This window comes from Macaca fascicularis, chromosome 10 (genome assembly GCF_037993035.2).
Source record: "Macaca fascicularis isolate 582-1 chromosome 10, T2T-MFA8v1.1".
Taxonomy (NCBI): Eukaryota; Metazoa; Chordata; class Mammalia; order Primates; family Cercopithecidae; genus Macaca; species Macaca fascicularis.
Genome location: NC_088384.1, coordinates 12,853,338 through 12,873,471, shown reverse-complemented (window position 1 = coordinate 12,873,471; position 20,134 = coordinate 12,853,338). Strand labels below are relative to the sequence as shown.

The 20,134-nt window shown below is 52.3% G+C and overlaps 1 protein-coding gene across 4 annotated transcripts; it reads right to left on the bottom strand.

The window, feature by feature from the left end:
* Nucleotides 1-3,385: 3,385 nt before the first annotated feature.
* Nucleotides 3,386-19,719, bottom strand: DNAL4 (dynein axonemal light chain 4). Of its 4 annotated transcripts, none has more exons than XM_005567263.4 (4): nt 19,644-19,719; nt 7,809-8,019; nt 5,792-5,875; nt 3,386-4,487 (listed from the first exon to the last, which is right to left on the bottom strand). In XM_005567263.4, exons 2-4 carry the CDS (start codon nt 7,875-7,877, stop codon nt 4,323-4,325), a joined length of 318 nt encoding a protein of 105 aa, XP_005567320.1. In that variant the 5' UTR covers nt 7,878-8,019; nt 19,644-19,719; the 3' UTR covers nt 3,386-4,322. The 4 variants fall into 4 exon arrangements, with proteins under 4 accessions (XP_005567320.1, XP_065378187.1, XP_073859847.1 ...); XM_065522115.2 differs by having other exon boundaries at nt 19,453-19,713; XM_074003746.1 differs by lacking the exon at nt 5,792-5,875.
* Nucleotides 19,720-20,134: the final 415 nt, after the last annotated feature.

Here is a 20,134-nt window from a genome sequence, read left to right as displayed (position 1 = left end):
GCTTCTGCGCTAAGGAGCTGAGCCTGTGCTGCACAGCTCTCACTCCTGCTGCGGGGTGTGGCAGGGGACACCGGTTTGAGTTGGATCCCCACAGCCCAAGGGCACACCCCCTTGCCTACCTGTAGGGTCTGTCCTCTCGAGAAGCAGGAAATAGGTTAAACAAGATGCTGGAGTTTCTCTGCGCCTCTTCCAAGGCAACATGAAATATTCACCAGATTTCTCCACAGGCCCCGCAGAGAGCTTCAAAGGCGGTGGTCCCCGCGGCAGCACATCCCCTCCCACAGGCGCCACGGGACCTCGTGACCAAGCCCTCACCCTCCACCTTCTCACACTGACCACCTCGGCACCCCTTGCTCCCCACTCTTGGGAAGCCTGTGGTTCTGGAGTCCCAGCAAGGGGACCTATGGTTCACTCTCTGATCCGGCCGGGGCACTCGCTGCTCTCCCAGGCAGAGGGACAGGCCCTGGGGTTGGGGCCTGTGACTCCCTCTAGACATGTCCAGACAAGGTTTCCGATTTGCCCCACACTGAATGTGGCTGGGCCCAGCAGAGGGGACTGGGGTGTCAGTGGGGCGAGGCCCTGCTCCCCACACTGCAGATGGTAGCGAAGAGGTGGAGTTGGTGGCAGGCTTGTGGTCGCTGCCTCCACTATAAATGCTGCAACTGCCATAGAGGGTGCAGGGGAGGCCTGGCGATGGTAGGGGAAGCAGCTAGGAGATGGATGGCCCAAGGCATGGCCAGGCCGCGGGGAGCCCAGCTGTCTGTGGGGGACGGGGCAGGAGGGAAGTGGACAGAAGGTCTGAGAATGCAGCGTGTGTGGAAGAGCAGGGACTATCCAGGCAGGTAGCCCAGGTTCAAGTCCCAGCTACAGCTGCTCCCTAGCTGGACCCTGGGCCAGACACTCCATCCTCCGAGCCTGGGTTTCTCCATTTGTAAATAGCAACAGCAACCCCTAATTTGGAGGTCTGTTGAGAGTTACACATCAGGGTCCTGAGGGAGGAAGCCCAGTGCCTGCCAAGTGGGGGAAGCCTCCTTCCTCCTGAGCCCCAGCAAACCCCTTCACCTTCAGCCCCGTCCTCTCTCCCCACCCCCGCACCCTCTCCCATCCACGGCCACTGCCCAGCTTCCCTGAACCCATCGTGAGTTTCCTGGAGCTGCGGCTCTACACGGGAGGCTGGTCCCTCAAACAATGGTGACTTCCCCCTCCCTGGAAAATGCCAAGACCCAGTTCAATGCCACCTCCTCTGTGAAGCCCTCCCCAGTCACTCTCCTCTCTGAACTCCAGATTCCCTGAACCCCACCTTCTCTTTTCCGGCAAATGAACCTGTCTTGCTTTTCTGTTCCCGCTTCTGGCCCTCAGTAGCCTGTGTGCTGGGTGGCAAGGATGGTGCCTTCTCCGTGGTCACGGCCCTCTCCTTTCAGCCCATCATCAAATGCTTATCGAATGTTATGGGCAGCAAGGGCCCTGGAAGGCCAGGTGTCCACGTCTGGCATGGGTCTAGGGGAGTGGAAGTAAAGCCATCGGGGCAACACACCTGCCATGGTTCCCAGTCACCTGACCTGGCCCAACGGTGACCACACCATTGTCTGGGAGCAAGAGAGGGAGACTGAATGACCCATTTCTGGGAAGGCAAGTGAGGAGGGGTCTGCTGCAGTGACAGGAGTGACTAGGGTGGAAGGCAGGCTCGCCACCCGTGGTGCCACTGCAGTGCGCCTGTGAGGGCCAAGCACTGTACAAGCCCCGTCTCGCTGCATCTCCACCCACCCTGAGAAGCTGGTGTCAGCACCCTGTCCACGAGTGGCAAGAGGAGGAGCACAGCGACAATGTGGTGCACACCTCGGGGGCGTCACCTGTTCCAGATGCGGTCCCAGGCCTGCTGTCAACCTCATGAGGTGGGTGCAGTGTATCCCCATTCTACAGACAGAGCCACCAAGGACAGAGAGGTTAGGAGGAGCAGGGCCAGACCTGAACCAGCTCTGCGGGCCTCAGCACCCACGCTCCTAACTGCCACCCCCACCACCCTGGTTGCCAGCTGAGCCAGCCTCGCTTTTTGGCACCCACGTGCAGCAGATGAAAGGAGAGAACAGATGCAGAGCGGGCGGTTAATCAGCGCAGCTATTCCAGGCCTCGGCGCCTGCTCCCCACCTCCAGCGCCAGCCCCCGCCTCTCCGTTCACTCCCTTCTGCCAATCCCTCCGCAGCACCCGCATGGCACAGGGCTCTGGCCAGGGCAGGTCTGAGGCCAAGGAGCTGCCCATCCGCCAAGTCCCAGAGGGCCAGGACCAGCTGCAAAGCCGCCCAACCAGACGGTCAGCCTTGAGGCGGCGACTGCGCCTTCCCGTTCTTGCTTGTCTGTCCCGCTGCTCTCAGGCCGGATGCACACACGGCAGCAACCTTCCCCTCGGCTGCAGGGGTCTGGTCTAAGCAAACCTTATCTGCTCGCCATGAGGCTGTCCAGCCAATCTGTTGACAGATCTTGTTAGTGCTGGACGCTCAGCCTCACAAGGGCGGGACTGGGACTGACAAGGACAGGGTTTCAGCTCCCAGACCCATGTGTCCTAGGGACCATCTCAGGAGGGCCCCTGTGTGCACGGCAAGGCAGGCTCTCCCTGCTCTGTCCATGGCCGGGGTGTTCATTTCTGAGGCTCGAATGCAGGGGACAACCCCTGAGGGAGCTTCACAGTCCTGCACGTGGCTCCTGTCCTCAAGTCACTTCTCATGTCCTGCGTTTACCCCAGGAGTAACGTCTAGTTTTCTAGACATTATGGGGTAACGTCTAGTTTTCTAGACATTATGGGGTAATGTCTAGTTTTCTGTCCTAAGAGCAGCCCTCTCCCTTGATAAGATCCCGTTTTCCCTTCAAGCGTCGGCTGTCAGGCCTTACCCCACTGGAGACCCCTGTACTCCCCAGGCTGGGCTTGGAGTTCCTCCTCCCTCCTCCCAGAATGCCCTATCCTATCTTACAAGGTTACTTTTTGCATGAGTGAAATGATGGAGCCCATGCCCTCTGCCGTGGACCGAGAGCTCACTGAGGCCAGATCTGTGGCTTCTGTCTTCGTATCCTCAGCTCCTGGGGCCTGACCCTCAGTGGCTGCTGAATAAGCATCTGTTGAACTGAGTGAAATTCTGTGGGCCTGAAAACGTCTTTAGTGTAGCTCAGTCCAGCTGCCAAGAGTATCTCAGTGTCCGTGTGGCCCCATCCGGCTGCACTTGGCCCCCAACCTCAGTGACCTAATGGTGACAGGGGCCGGGCCGGATCTGGTGGGGCTATGCCTGGGCCAGGGGCTTCCAACAGCCTCACAGGTTAGCCAGAAACATCTCTAGGTACCTGAGCCTGAGGATACTGATCACACCTTCCCCTAACATCAAGAGACTGTAGAATGAGGTCAGTTTTTGGTAATTTTAATTGTAAAAACCAAGACATTTATATAAATAAGACTGCTGTGTAAAATACGATTCACCCTTCTACTAAAACTTTTCTCCCACACTCAAAAAGAACATAGAAAACCCAGCAGAGAGCAGTACAAATCAGCATGCGGTCCCTGATGCGAAGTCGCGGGCAGGCCAGGGTTCCCTGCGGAAGCAGCCTCGTGGTGAGAGCACTCCTGCCCAGGTGTCCCACCAGAGGCTCAGTGACCCCTCGAGAAACTGCCAGGTAGCAGATCCCACACGACAGCCCCTGGCTCTCAACTGCGCGGGTCGAGGAGGGGACGGGAAAGGCTGCTTGGTCCCTACCAAGGCTGGGGAGCTGGGTGGCTGCCGGCCCAGTGAGATGCAGTGGTCTGTTCAGCCTGGGGTCAAGTTGGGGGGAAGGGGTTTCTGCGGGGTCAGCACCTCCCCAGAGGACAAGGAGAGAAGCTGCCTGTGTCCCTTGAAAGAATCGTCTCCTTCTTGGGGCCATTTTCATATGGCCACCAACGACAAAGATGGCAGACACTTCCCGGGAGTACTGGGGATGGCAGGGCAGTGGGGCTCCCAGGATGCAAGGGGAAAGCAGCCCTCGAGAAAGGGGGGACTGGTGCGTTCCTGTGTGGAAAATCTCATCTCCCACCTCCTCTACCCTGTCACACCGCCCCACCGTGGCACACAGACCAATGCCTGCTGCCCCGTCTACACCCTGAGACTCCGAGGGAGATGACTGAGAGCCTGGGGATGGAGATGTCAAGTTCACACACTGGGTGTGGCTCAGGAAACTGGTACACAAGGACAAACAGAAAAGATCCCAACTCTCCTTGGAGAAACCGGGACCCGCCTGGGACTGCTCCCCCCTACAGATGAGTGGCAGGAAAAGGCCCTGCAGGGGACGGGGCAGGGGACAGAGTGTCAGGAGCACTTCCAGACGCACACGGCCAGGGTGCCCCCGAAGTACAGGTAGAGGAGGTTCTTCACCTCGTGGGTGATCTCAAACCCGAAGCCCTCGCCGATCACCACGTGCCAGGAGGAGCCGAACTTCTTGTCCATCGTCTCCTTGATCATCTTGGCGGCGCTCTGGAAGGAAGAGGGCGCTCATCAGGGGGCGCAGGGGAGGAGGGGGCAGGACTCAGGTCCTTCTCCAGGAAGGAGAAGGCTGGCACCGAGGTCTTGGCAAGAGAAAGACCTGCTGTCCTATTTCTGTTGTCCTCCTGCTTCAGAAAGGATTTCCACACAGGCCACCTCCTGCCAGGTCTATTACACAGGCACAGAAAACTAGACATCACCTCAGCAGTCAACAAGAAACTGGCTGAGGCGGGAAGGCAAGCATCAGGTCTGCAGACAGCCTGGGGCCACGTCCTGGCTGTGCACTTAGTGCGGGCTTCCCGGGCCAGTGCCACCTCCCTCAGATGTAACCCGGACAAGCAGGGCACCAGGCAGTCTCAGGACAAACTGAATGGACAGACCTGCAGACTGTGAGGTACCTAATGCGTTCAGTGGGCTCCGGGGAGGTGCTGACTGCTCCCCTAGTCATGGCCACAGCCGACTTCTTCCTGTGCCTGCTCTTCCAAGATGTGCCCCCCATGTGAGGAGGTCTAGAGGGGCAGGGAACCCCGCTCAGCAGGGCGAGTCCAGGCGCAGGCGCCTGAGGTACACCAACAGTGCCTCCCACCATGCCAGGTGCCACGCTGGGCACTCTGTCCCCATTGTCTCAGTAAATACGTCCTCACGACTGGCCCAGTGAGGAGGCACCATCACCACCCTCCATTTAAGGACTAGGAAACTGCACTCAGAGTTGAGAAATGGCTTATTCAAGGGCACAGCTGGGAAGGGCTGAAGCCAGGACCTGAACCTGGGCCTGGCCGACCCAAAGCCTGGGCTCCCACTGGCCAGTGTCTTGCCTCCCCACTGGCTGCCATAACACTGACTTCTCGCTCTCCCCACCAGATTGATGAATGGCCTTCCTGCGTTGATGCCTGCTGGCCGTATCCCCAGCACCTAGAACAGCACCTGTTCAACACCTTTTTGAATGGATGAATGAATACATGAATGGATGCCTAGGCAGGCCTCTGTTCACCACTGGGATGGAACCACGGGGAAAGGTGCCCTATTCGGCAGCCCACCTGAGGCAGGGAACACGGGCAGAGGCGTCACGGAGACCCTTGTGGCTTTGCTCCTCTAGGGCTGGGTGTGACCGTCAGTGCCTGGAGTCAGCACCAGCCTCTCACTCACTGACTTTCCCCAGACTGAACGCTTCCAAGGAAGGCTCTGGCCCTATACTGGCAGTACTCTCTGGAGCTGACTGCAGGCAACAGGGGCCATTCTATTCACCCACAGGGGCCACCAAAGGCACGAGGGGCCGCCTGCACTGCTGGCAATACCTCGTTGTTGTTGGAGAATTTCTCACAGGCTGTGACACATAGTTCCATGGTCTCCACGCGCATCTCCTCTGGCATGTCCGAGTGCTAGAGACAGGGCAGGGGTGACAAACAAGAGACAGGCTTAGCCCGTGACCTGGCCTTCCTGGCTGGCCTCTCTGTCCCAAGCTTAAGGCATGGACAGCAGGTAGCCTCCCTGGCCCAGCCCTGGGCAGGTGACCCATCTCCTGACTGAGGGCCTGCAGCTGGGGCAAAGGTGTGGCATGGAGCTGGGCCGTGTGGGCTCTCAAGCCCAGGCTCTCTGCAAGGGTGCAAAGCCAGCACCAGGCTCCAGCCAACAGACATGGGCAGAAGGCTGGCTGAGGGCAGAGGGAATGCTGGCTATGGAAGTGCATTCCAACAGAATCTCACTCCGGAGGCCTGCAGAAGCCGCTGGGCGCTCTCTGGGGCCCCTGGTTTTCCTCCGGCCTTTCCCTCTGCTCCTTCTCCAGTGATCTGCTGGATTTCCTTCTTCCTCCCAGATCCTGGAGGGCCCTGGGCCCCACCTCCACTCTCCCGTCTCCAGTGACTCCATCTCTGGGGTCTTGTGTGTTCCATGCGTCTCTGTGTCCTCTCTATGGGAGGGCTCCCACGCTTCCGCCCCCAGCTCTAACCTCTTCTTTGGGCTCCTGACTACTCTGTCCAACTGGCCACTTGATAACCTCACTTAGATGTCTAAAAATAACTTGATTCCCACAAACCCATCTTCTTCCATCTTCCTTTTCCTGGTAATTGATACCATTTTTTTCTCCCAATACTCAGGAAAAGACAGACTCTAGCAGCCACCCTGGACTCTCTTGTTCCCACACCCAGTCTCCAATTTGGCAGCAGGTCCTTCGGCCTCTGCACTCATGGAACACCCTGAACCCGACCGCATCTCACACTCTGCGCCGCGAGCCGCACGCAGCCGCCCTCATCGCTCTGGGCCTCCGCAGTGGCCTCCTTGCTGGTCTCCTCACTTCTGGTCTGGCATCCCCAAATCCACTCTGCTCACAACAGCTGGAGTGAGCTTTTGAAAACCAAACAGATCTCATCACTCCCCTGCTTAAAACCCTTCGCTGCTCCCCCTTCGATTCAGGACAGAACCCATAGTTCTCACCACATTCTTCACTGTGGCTGGGCAGGCCTGTGGGGTCTGGCCCCACTGGTGGTTACGTCCCGCCACCCCTCTCAGCACTCCATTCCAGCCATGCTGGCCTTCTCTCTGTGCCTCCAAAATGCCAAGTTCATTCCTATCCCAGGCTTCCTGTGCCTCTGTTTCCCCGGCTTAGCATATTCTTTCCCAGGTCTTTGTGAGGTTTGCTCTCTGTCTTCAGGTCTCTGATCTGTGAAACCTCTCCAGAAGCTAACCTCGGCTCTCCAGCCCCTTCCACCTGCTTCATTTTTCATTATAGTACTTACTGCCTACAATCATGCTCTTTTTTCTTTTTTTGAGATGGAGTCTTGCTCTGTCGCCCAGGCTGGAGTACAGTGGCTGGATCTCAGCTCTCTGCAAGCTCCGCCTCCCGGGTTTGCGCCATTCTCCTGCCTCAGCCTCCCGAGTAGCTGGGACTACAGGCGCCCGCCACCGCGCCCGGCTAGTTTTTTGTATTTTTTAGTAGAGATGGGGTTTCACCGTGTTAGCCAGGATGGTCTCGATCTCCTGACCTCGTGATCCACCCGTCTCGGCCTCCCAAAGTGCTGGGATTAATCATGCTCTTTAAACATGTCTTTCATGTGGGCCAGGCCTTCGCCTGTCTCATTCGCCATCCCCACAGCGCCTTGAACAGTGCCTGGCATATAGCAGGTGGCCTAATACTTGGTGAATGAATGAATGAATGAAACAATGAATCACTGTCAACTCCAAGATGTCTAGGTCTGAGCCAGCAGAGGCCTTCTTAACTTCCTCCCACTGCCATCCTGCAAGGGACAAGCTCCACCCACCTCTCTCCAGGCTGTGTGGGCCCCGTCAGCAGTCCTGCCTCCCTCCCCTGGGGCTTACCCTGACCAGCGGGAAGGTCTGCAGTCGCTTATAATCAGCCTCATCTTTCTTCCCTTCTGTTTCTCCCATGATCCTTCCACTGTGACCGCTGGAGGAGAGAGTGGGGCTCTCAGGAGGTGCTGGGACTGGCAATTAAGACACAACCAGGAGATTCAGGAAGCAGGCCCTGCCAACTTGGTGGGAGCAGAAAAATGTCTTTCCCCGGGGGGTGCTGTAGAAAACAGGAAAAACCAGAAGAAAAGAGTTGGCTTCAAAACCATACATCACAAATTAGAAATGTCTCAGTAACAATCTGACACCTCCCCATCTTAACTCCTCCGCACCCTTTTCCAAATGGCCAGCAAGTCTGCAGACGGGAGGATGAGTCAACACGAGATGCTGGGACCTGGTTAAGAACACACTGGTATGATGCTGCAAGCCCACACTGTCGTTATGAAGACAAATACTGACTGTGGGCCAGGCTTGCGGGATGGAGCCTTGAGCTGGCAGTGAGCAAATGTAGCTTCCCCGCGTACCCACTACATACATGAGCCTTCCTTCTCACGACACACACGGACCTTCCTTCTCACTACACACACGAGCCTTCCTTCTCACTACACACACGGGCCTTCCTTCTCACTACACACACGGACCTTCCTTCTCACTACATACACGGGCCTTCCTTCTCACTACACACACGGGCCTTCCTTCTCACTACACACACGAGCCTTACTTCTCACTACATACACGAGCCTTCCTTCTCACTACATACAGGAGCCTTCCTTCTCACTACACACACGAGCCTTGCTTCTCACTACACACACAGGCCTTCCTTCTCACTACACACACGGGCCTTCCTTCTCACTACACACACGGGCCTTCCTTCTCACTACACACACGAGCCTTCCTTCTCACTACAGACACGGGCCTTCCCTCCCGCTACAGACACGGGCCTTCCCTCCCGCTACAGACACGGGCCTTCCCTCCCGCTACAGATACAGGCGTTTCTTCCCAGAAGCTGTGCTTAGGAAGGGAAATGTTCAGGTCACCACTGACAGTCTGGGCTTACTGGCAAGCGAGGGGGCCACTCTGCAGCCCTGATCTTCAGGGGAATGGGCACGGTGCTGCTTTGTGCCCTCCCTGGCACACCAGGCTCCCTGGTTGTTCTTTCCTACTCCTTCTTGGACCACTGGGTCCTGTCCTGCTGGACCAGCAGCTGGGAGGCTTGGGCGCTGCTGCTGGTTCAATCACTCACCAGCAGTGTGGCCCTGGGCCCCAGACTCCTCACCATTAACGCCGGGACAGTCACATCCATCTCATGAGGCCGTTATGAGAATTCAGTGAAACAGTGTCTGTAAAGCTGAGACAGTGCCAAGCACAGGGCAGGCACTCAGTAGACGGCTGTTCCCTAACCGACAGGGCTTCTAAAGAGACGGGCCTGGACCCGAGATGACTGGGAGCACTGCTGGCAATCCAGGCATTTCTCTTTCATCTTCGACCCAATTTATCTCATAATTCAAAGTTTTTTTTATCTCAGAAGTACTGACATAAGCGAATACAAATCACCAGGTTGTTAAGCCCTTTTTAATGATTTATATTAGACAAATACAGCAAAATAATGTCATTCCAGCATTTCTCACATTTCCAAACAAATTTACTTTCACTTTGGGTCATGGAACCCAAAGGTGCCGAGCACAGTAACTAACAGGCAGGTAATGACACGTGATGGCTCTCAGTGTCCTGCCTGTCGGTGTTCCACATGCATTTACACACCTTGTCATCGCAACAACCCCAGGAGTTAGGTCCTGTAGGGACAGAGGCATGAAGCTGGTCAGTCGCTGGCCTGAGGTCACTTAGCTCGTTAGCGACAGAGCTGGGGTGTGAATCCAGGCCCGGCTCTCAGTGTGGGCGCTCTGAACCCCTTATTCATCCATTTCCTCATGGGCACACAGGAGGCACTCACAAGCATACATCAACTGTCCACTGGGACAGCTCCTATCTTCCTAGAAGGGAAACAAATCAAGTATTTGCTCTTCCCTTTTGCTGTCTCTTTTTCTTTCTTTCTTTTTTTTTTTTTTTTTTGAGACGGAGTCTCGCTCTGTTACCCAGGCTGGAGTGCAGTGGCGCGATCTCGGCTCACTGCAAGCTCCACCTCCTGGGTTCACGCCATTCTCCTGCCTCAGCCTCCCGAGTAGCTGGGACTACAAGTGCCTGCCACCAAACCTGGCTAACTTTTTTTTTGTATTTTTAGTAGAGATGGGATTTCACCGTGTTAGCGAGGATGGTCTTGATCTCCTGACCTCGTGATCTTCCCACCTTGGCCTTCCAAAGTGCTGGGATTATAGGTGTTAGCCACCGCGCCTGGCCTGCTGTCTTTTTCTAATGTTAACTTGACCCTGGTTTGGCCAAGCCTTGAGCTTTCTGGGCACTCTTTCTGGGCTGTGCTCTCGACTGGATCCCTGCTCCAATGCCTCGGTGCCACTCCATTTGGTCAGCTCCCTCTTGTGAGGCTGGAAGCCTGGCACGGACCCCACCATCCCATGACATTGGTATTTTCTGATTTCCCAGTGGACAGATGGCTCCACTTGTCTCATCAATTCTGGACATTTGTACCACTCAGATGTTAGCAGGTTTTGTTTGTCTCTCTCTATAAGCTGGCGAATTACCAAGCACAATTTCATTGTACTTTCTAGTCAGGTTTCTTATTTCACAAAATTCAGGGAATCGTTTTGTTTTTGCTCATGAATGTGAAGGCCTATTTCCAATTCCAGGCTGTCTTCCTAGCCTTCTTGCTTCCTCCTCTACCTCTGTCCAGGTGTGACAGAGGTGGCGGCTACACTGATGATAGAAGGAAAAGGTAAACACAGTTTGTTTACCTCTGAGAATTTCGAGGGGGAACAACCGAAAATGTGGAAGCACCTTCTTAGGCATCTTCCACGGAAATGTTTCCATTTGATTCAATTCATCCTCTAGGCTAAAGGGTGTGGGCATCTAGGAGCCAGGAGGGAATTAGGAGCCAGCTGTGGACGTGCCGCCCTCCAGGAGGTCAGGGTCTGTGACAGCTGCTCTAACATGCAGAATCCTGCTGAGATGTCCTGTGGCTTCAGAGGTATTACCAAGGCCCATTTCTCAGGAACAACAGGGAAAGCCAGTGGGAGAGTGACCTGTGCAGCATCTTGCAGAGCAAAGAACTGTGTGGGCTGCAAGCCAGAGTGCGCAGGCATGGACACCAGCTCTGCCAAAGACGCGCTTCTGTTCACTTCCTTTCTCTGCAGCCTTTGGTGAGTAATTTCACCTAAGCCTTGGTTTCCTTCTCTATGAAACGGGATACTAAATCCTGTCTCTGCGTTCTCAGGAAGCTGTTGCAAGCCCCAAGTATGTGCATGTGAGCGATTTGAAATGTTAAAGCTCTCTGCACTATTATCACACTGCTCTCTGCTACCACCATTAATTAGCCAGGACTTGGTCACCGTGATTCAGCCAACTTTACTAAGGACCATGACTACAAAGAGCTTTTTCTAACCACTACACATACTTCTGGGGACCTAAAAGGGATGAGACAGAATAAAAAGGAATCATTACAGATGATGTGTTTCCAAATACAGAAAGGCAGGAGAATTTTTTATGACACTGTATCATTATAGTACAGCTAGAGTCATTCAGCCACAATCCTAAAACTCTGCTCAAAGAAAGCTGCCAAAAATAGCAGAACTAGAGGTTCTAATAACCTTATCAATCTCCCATGCAGAGGAGCACGTGCCTGAATGCTTCGGGCCAGAAGGAGTCGTGTCAGGTCTAAAAGAGCCTTTTAATAACGTAATTGTGGCTGGGTGTGGTGGTTCATGCCTGTAATCCCAGCACTTTGGAAGGCTGAGAAGGGTGGATCACTTGAGGTCAGAAGTTCAAGACCAGCCTGGCCAACAGGGTGAAACTCTGTCTCCACTAAAAATACAAAAATTAGCCAGGCATGGTGGCACATGCCTGTAATTCCAGCTACTGCAGAGGCAGAGGCAGAGGCAGGAGAATGGCTTGAACCCAGGAGGCAGGGGTTTTGGTGAGCTGAGATCATACCACCGTTGCACTCCAGCCTGGGCAAAGAAGCGAGACTCAGTCTCAAAAAAAAAAAAAAAGTAATTGGGCCCACTGCCAGGGTACTTGAATCTGCCGGGTACAGAAGCTCAACCCCAGCCCATCTGGCCCACAGTGGTACAAAGCCAGGGGCAGCCCTATTCTCGCTCTCACTGCCCGTGCTCTCCTCCTCACTCAAGGGCCATCTGTGGGCTTTACATATCCTTGCCCTGTTTGATGTGAGGCTCTTCCTAGGCAACAGGAGGCACAGACAAGGGCCCTTTATCTCGTTGCCTGGTCAAGGCCAGTGTTCCTGGTCTTGCTATCCCTTGTTCTTTTGTGGCACTGACCTCAGTCACTATTCATTACTCTGTGTCTGAAGTGTCTGGGAAGAATCCTAAAGAGGGTTAGGGTATGTGGGAGGGATCGGGAAAAATGAATGTGTTCTGGGAAATAAGGACCAAAGTATCTGCCAGCCCCATGGGAGGGGGACAGCCACTCAATGTCTGGAACATCCTCGGCCCTTAGATCATGCTCGCCTCCCTGTACCACTCACCATGCACCTGAGATTGCAGGACACACCTGGAGCATGTCATGGTGGTTCTGAGTACAGACTCCATCATCAGATCTGAATTCACATCTTGGTTCTGTTTCAGACAAGGGCTAACCTCCCTAAGCCTCAGTTTTTTCTTTTCTTTTCTTTTTTTTTTTTTTTGAGACAGGGTTTCACTCTTGTTGCCCAGGCTGGAGTGCAATGGTGTGATCTCGGCTCACTGCAACCTCTGCCTCCCAGGATCAAGCAATTCTCCTGAATCAGCCTCCCAAGTAGCTGGGATTACAAGTGCCTGCCACCACGCCCAGCTAATTTTGTATTTTTAGTAGAAACAGGGTTTCACCATGTTGGCCAGTCTGGTCTTGAACTCCTGACTTCAGGTGATCCACCCGCCTTGGCCTCCTAAAGTGCTAGGATTGCAGGTGTGGGCCACCGTGCCCAGCAGCCTCAGTTTTCTCATCTGGAAATTGGGGCTAAGGACTAAGCTCCTGTCACTGGTGCAGTAGGAAGGATACTGCAATATCCTTCTACGTAGACCAGCCTGCTACACATCTAAATGTGCAGCCAAACAAACCACTATTTCCCAAGTTCCTACTACGTGTGAACCACTGTGCTAGTACTGAAGGAGGAAAGAGTCACAAGGAAATTCTGTGAAACCTGCTGGGGCCGGGGTGGTAGTGGTGTGGCTATGGTGTGCCTTCACATCCACCATCTCATTTCATCCTCATAACACCTGTGAGGGAAGGATCCAGCTCCCCATTCTCAGACAAACCGCTGGAGCTCAGAGGGGTTTTATGGGCAGCCTGAGGGTGCACAGCCAGCAATGGCAGAGCCAGGATTGGAACCCCAATCCATTCTTCTGACTCTACCTTCTGTGCTTTCTCCTTTGGCACAAGCAAGTAGGAGACAAGCCAGTAACACAGATGACTTCGATTCTCAGCATCCACTCATCCAGCCTCTGTCCAGGCCTGCCTCTTGCTTCCTGCCACACTGGGGACACAGGCAGGCAGTCCAGTCTCCCTTGGCCTTCTGGCAAACAAATGACCAAAGCTGGCCGGGGAGGAAAAAGGATCCTAAAGACTTGGGCATTCGTCCAAGATGCCTGTAGTGAGGTCAGGAAATGATGCAGAAGCCGGGCTCTCAGACCAGTTTAAAGTGGGGCCAGACACAGTGCTGCCATTTTAAAATTCTGCTGCAAAAGGGCCTTAGAAGACACATCATCTACTACAAAAGAGGAAAATCTGGCAGAATAAAGATCAGCCCTCCTTAAGAAGTCAAACACACGAAGTTGTTGTTTTCATGTGGTCCTTAATTTTTCTCATTTCGCTGAAGTCCAGTGAAAGCTTAATGTGCCTGGGACTGAGGGAGGAGTGGAGGGAAGGAGAGGAGGGAGGGAGAGGAGAGAGGCCTGTTGTCTGAATCTGCAATTCTCTACATTTCCTCATGTCCGACACCATGTGATAAGTGACATTGACTCACACAGGCACCCTCAAGGACTTAACCAGACTTGGATGAAATCCCAGACAGTTTTGTCAAGATACAAAGTATAAGGAAACTCACAACCATCACAGCTATTAGCTCCCAGAGAACAGCTGCTCACCACACACAGCAGGGCAGGCTCCCGCCCCCCTCTCTCCCACTCAAGAGAACAGATTTGAATCTAAGGGAGTAAGAGTGACATTATCACAGAAATAAATTGGACTTAGCATGGATTTATTTTTTAGAAGCTCATTCACAATTGCTAATTACCAGTGACATCTCACAACCGATCACGACTTAACCGTGCCTTGAGTCCAGATTCCCTGGGGCTGAGGAACTTGATTTGGCTCTAGATGCCCTAGAGCACAAAGGCCAGTGTCTGGCACACCGCAGAGGCCCAGAAATTATCCAAATTGTAATTAACTTATATTTCATTGGCCCCCTGGGAGGGGAGAGGACCTATCACATCCACTCAAGACATTTATTGAACACTGATCCTGAGCCAGGCGCCAGAATGGGCGATCTACGTACAGGATGTCCCTCCCCCAGTCACTCTGTCAGACAGGCACTACTAGCCCTACGTTACTGGTATATCCACACAGACTGAAAAAAAGAGAGTTTCCACTCAGTTAATAAACAAAGGGGCTAGGATTTGATCCCAGATATATATGACTTCAACGATTATGCTTTTGCTTTTCTTTTCAAGACAGGGTCTCACTCTGTCGCCCAGGTTGGAGTGCAGTGGCATGATCACAGCTTACCGCAGCCTCAACTTCCCAGGCTCAGGTGATCCTCCTGAGTAGCTCATGCTACCACACTCAGTGGTGGCACTCTACAGGCTTGTGCCACTATCCTTGGCTAACTTTTGTATTTTTTTGAGAGATGGGGTTTTGCCATGTTGCCCAGGCTGGTCTCAAACTCCTGAGCTCAAGCAATTCACCCACCTCGGCCTCCCCAAGTGCTGGGATTATAGGCATGAGCCACCATGCCTGGTCTGATTATGCTTTTTCAACTACTCGACTATAAGCAACAGCCAGTCCCTGCCTTTAAGGAGCTTACAATCTAATATGGAGACTAACAGGCACACACAAGGAACTAACTATGGTTCCTGGCAGAAAGTAGTGCCACAAGACGGGCATACTTGTGGTGGTGAGGAGGGTGAGATAAGAAAGCAAAAGCAGCTTGCTGGTAGGGGCAGCATTTGAGTCAGGACTGGAAAGGTTAGGAAGAATTGTAACAGGTAGACGAGGTGAGGAAGACCTTCCAGGCGGATGTACACAGCAGTGCCAAGGCAAAAAGTACAAAGCATCTTCTGGGAAAGTCTAACAGTCCAATTCAGTTAGAAGATAGAATTTGGCAAAGAAGGGAGAAATAAATCTGGGAGAAAAGGCTGGGGTTGGGCTGTGGAAGTGTAGATGGGTCCTGAAACCCATGCTTAAATATTTTTGTAGACATGGGGGTCTCTATGTTGCCCAGGCTGGTCTTGAACTCCTGAACTCAAGTGAGCCTCCCACTTCAGCCTCTCAAAGTGCTGGGATTACAAGTATGAGCCACCATGCCTGGCAAGAAGTGTGGATCTTTTTCATAGTGAATGGGAAGCTCTTTGGAGGTTTCTGGGTGGCTGGTGACGTGGGTGGGCTGGGTTGACAGGAGCAGAGACTGGAGGTAGGAGCAGTCGCTAGGAAGCTGCGGTAATTAGTACCAGGGGTACTAATGTCACAGGCATGAAAGACTTGAAGGAGAGTGGTGGCTTCAGGAATGGAGATGATGTGAGCTCCGCATGGAGGCAGAATCAAAACAACCTGACAACTGCCCGAGTGGAATGGGCATGGCGGAGTGAGGAATGACGCCCAGGATGATGGTGATGCCACTGACGGGGAGAGGGGAAACCAGGGGGCACAGCTGGGTAGAGAAGCAGGTCAGTTTCATTTCAGAGCTGCCAAGTTTAAGTTGCTGGTAAGATATGCAAATGGAAGTATCTAGTCAGGAGAAAGAAATCACCAAGTCATGGGCTATCGGTGCAGAAGGGAAGCCATCAAGTCCAACTATGGCATCAACACAGTCATGCATTGCTTAACGACAGGGGCATGTTCTGAGAAATTCATCGTTAGGTGATTTTGTTGTGTGAATATCATAGAGTGTACTTACACAAACCTAGATGATGTAGCCTACTACAGACCTAGGCTATATGGTACAGCCTATTTCTCCTAGGCTACAAACTTGTGTAGCATGTTACGGTGCTAAATACTGTAGGCAACTGTAATGCAATGGTGTTTGTGTATCTAAACATAGAAAAGGTACAGTTGGCTGGGTGTGATGGCTCACACTTGTAATTCCAGCACTCTGGGAGGCTTAGGTAGGTGGATCACTTGAGATCAGGAGTTTGAGACCAGCCTGGCCAACATGGCGAAACTCTGTCTCTTCCAAAAATACAATAATTAGCCGGTGTCATGGCGTGCGCCTGTAATCCCAGCTACTTAGGAGGGTGAAGCAGAAGAACCTCTTGAACCTGGGAGGTGGAGGTTGCAGGGAGCAGAGATCATATCACTGCACTCCAGCCTGGGCAGCAGAGTGAGTCTCCACCTCAAAAAAAAAAAAAAAGTACAGTAAAAATATGGTATAAAAGATAAAAAATCATACGCCTATAAAGGTCACTTCCCACGAATGAAGCACGCAGGACAGGAAGTTGCTCTGGAAAAATCAGTGAATGAGTGGTGAGAGAAAGTGAAGGCCCAGTACATTAATGGATACTACTATAACTTTATTTTATTTTTAATTTATTTTTATTTTATTTTATTTTTTGAGACTAAATCTCGCTCTTGTTGCCCAAGCTGGAGTGCAATGGCGCGATCTCGGCTCACTGCAACCTCCGCCTCCCAGGTTCAAGTGATTCTCCTGCCTCAGTCTCCTGAGTAGCTGGGATTATAGGCGCCTGCCACCACACCCAGTTAATTTCTGTATTTTTAGTGGAGATGGGGTTTCTCCATGTTGATCAGGCTAGTCTCGAACTCCTGACCTCAGGTGATCTGCCCGCCTTGGCCTCTCAAAGTGCTGGGATTACAGGTGTGAGCCACTGCACTGGGCCTATTTATTTTTATTTTTTATTTATTTTTATTTTTTATTTATTTTTATTTTTTGAGATGGAGTCTCGCTTTGTTGCCCAGGCTGGAGTGCAGTGGCCGGATCTCAGCTCACTGCAAGCTCCGCCTCCCGGGTTTATGCCATTCTCCTGACTCAGCCTCCCGAGTAGCTGGGACTACAGGCGCCCGCCACCTCGCCTGGCTAGTTTTTTTGTATTTTTTAGTAGAGACGGGGTTTCACCGGGTTAGCCAGGATGGTCTCGATCTCCTGACCTCGTGATCCACCCGTCTTGGCCTCCCAAAGTGCTGGGATTACAGGCTTGAGCCATGGCGCCCGGCCTATTTTTATTTTTTGGATGGAGTCTTGCTCTGTTGCCCAGTCTGGAGTGCAGTGGCAGGATCTCAGCTCAATGCAACATCTACCACCCAGGTTCAAATGATTCTCCTGCCTCAGCCTCCTGAGTAGCTGGGATTACAGGTGTCCGCCACCATGCCTGGCTAATTTTTAGTGTTTTTTTTTTTTTTTTTTTTTTTTTTTTTTTTGAGTACAGACAGGGTTTCACCTTGTTGGGCAGGCTGGTCTCGAACGCCTGACCTCAAGTGATCCCTCCGCCTTGGCCTCCCAAAGTGCTGGGATTACAGGCATGAGCCACCATGCCTGGCCACTACTGTAACTTTATAAACACCGTACACTTAGGCTGCACTAAATTTATTGAAAATATTTTTCTTTCTTCCACAATAAGTTAACCTTAGCTTACTGTAACTTTTTTACTTTGATTTTGTTAACTTTTTGACTCTTTTGTAATAACACTTAGCTTAAAACGCAAACACATTGTGCAGCTATACAAAAATATTTTCTTTATATCTTTATTGTACAAGCTTTTTTCTATTTATATATATATATATATATTTTTTTTTTTTTTTTGAGACAAAGTTTCTCTCTTGTTGCCCAGGCTTGAGTGCAATGGTGCTATTTACACGCACAGCAATCTCCACCTCCCAGGTTCAAGCGACTCTTCTGCCTCAGCCTCCCAAGCAGCTGGGATTACAGGCGCCTGCTACCACATCTGGCTAATTTTTTGTATTTTTAGTAGAGACGGGGTTTCACCATGTTGGCCAGGCTGGTCTCAAACTCCTGATCTGCCCGTGTCGGCCTCCTGAAGTGCTGGGATTATAGGCGTGAGCCACCGCGCCTGGCCTTTTTTTTTTTTTTTTAACATTTTAAACTTTTTTGTTAAAACTCAGACACAGATACATTAGCCTAAGCCTACACAGGGTCAGGATCCTCAGTGTCACTATCTTCCACTACCACATCTTGTCCTGCTGGACTGTCTTCAGGGCAATAACACGCATGGAGCTGCCATCTCCTATGATAATAAAGACCTTCTGCTTGAATACCTCCTGAAGGACCTATCTAAGACTGTTTACAGTTAAATTTTATTTTTTATAAGTAGGAGGCGTGTACACTGTAAAATAACAATAAAAAGTGTAGGATAGTAAACACATAAACCAGTAACAGTCATTTATTACCATTATCAAGTATTACGTCCTGTACACAATTGTATGTGTTGTATTTTATATGACTGGCAGCACTGTAGGTTTGCTTACACCAGCATCACCACATACGTGAGTCATGCATTTTGCTTTGACATTACGATGGCTATGTAACTAGGTGACAGAAATTTTTCAGCTCCATTATAACCTTAGGGCACCACCGTGGCATCTGCGGTCCATCTTGACCAAAACGTTGTTATATGGTACATGACTGTATTTCAACCTCCATCTGTCCCACTCCCCACCCCCTAAGTAACTCTAACCATGGAAGGCCAGGAGGAAGATCAGAGAGGGCCAGCCGGAGAAATGACAGTTCATGCCGATCGCGTTGATAACATTTCCCAGAAAGGGAAAATGTGGTGAAGAGACAAAGGAAGGAAACTAACAAATATTGAATATATACTGGGCTGGACTCTGTACTTCATATTAGCCTCAGAATTCCCAAAGGAGATGCACCGTCGTCTACTGATTTTACATATGCACAGATTAAGAGCGCAGGTAGGGTAGGTCTTGAGACTGGGAATCCAAATTAGGTTTGCCAAGTTATTTTCACAACACACGATACCTCCCACTGGGGAGCACATCCTCTAGGAAGCCTAAAGTTGGGTCAAAGAACAACGACATCCCAGAACGTCAGAGTGGAAGAGGCCTTAGAGATCACTCAACCCAACTTCTCGTTTACAGATGGGGAAACTGAGGCCCAAAGAGGGGAAATGACCAGCCCGGAATCCCAGTACATCGTCGCCAACTCTCCAAGCCAAGAGCGGTCTGACCGAGGTGATGGCGGCCCCGCGGGAGAGGGGATTACTCCGCGAAAGGTCGGGGGATCAAGGTGCTGGGGGAAGTTGGCTAAAGGAGGACGCGGGAGCACGAAGCTGGACAGGCCTCGGGTGGGTGGGGAAGAGCAGCCGGCAGAGTCGCCATGGCAAACCTGTCACGACAGAGCTCGCAGGTCCCGAAGTGGGGGTGAGGGTGAGAAGACCTGGGGCTGGGGAACAGCAGGCAGGAGACTGAGGTGAGGCCTCGGCGGCGGGCGAGGCCTCTTCCGCCCTGCGTTGCCTCCCGCCCTCCCTCCGGGCGGGCCCTCCCCGCCTGGCTGCCCGCCGCGCCCCGGGGCCTCACCTGCTCCCGCGGGGGCCGGAGCCAGGGCCGCAGCCAGCGCACCCCCGCCAGGGTTGTCAAGGAGCGGAACAAGAGTGTCTTAGCAACCAGCAAGGAAGTCCTGCCCCCTCACCGGACGTTGACGGGAATTTCACTTATTATTGGTGAATAAAAGTATCAATCAGTGTGAAAGGGCCTTACAAGTCAGGCGTTTGCACGGAAAGGCCAGGGAGGCGGGACTTCACTTATAGTTGTCTTAAGCGTGCCCAAGGAGCAGGGGGCACATTGAAGTTCTTTTTCTAGGGAAACAAACTTCGAAAAGCGGTACTGCCTTGGGAGTTTCTTTAGTCATTTGAAATAACAAATGCAACTTGTTGGTGTCATGACACTTAGCCACCACTTTATTGGGATCTGGAAAGCCTAATAATAACTAGCATTTATGTAGGGCTTTACAATTAATGTCTCACTCGATTCTCACTACAGTACTTTTAGGTAATAATATTTGTCATCCC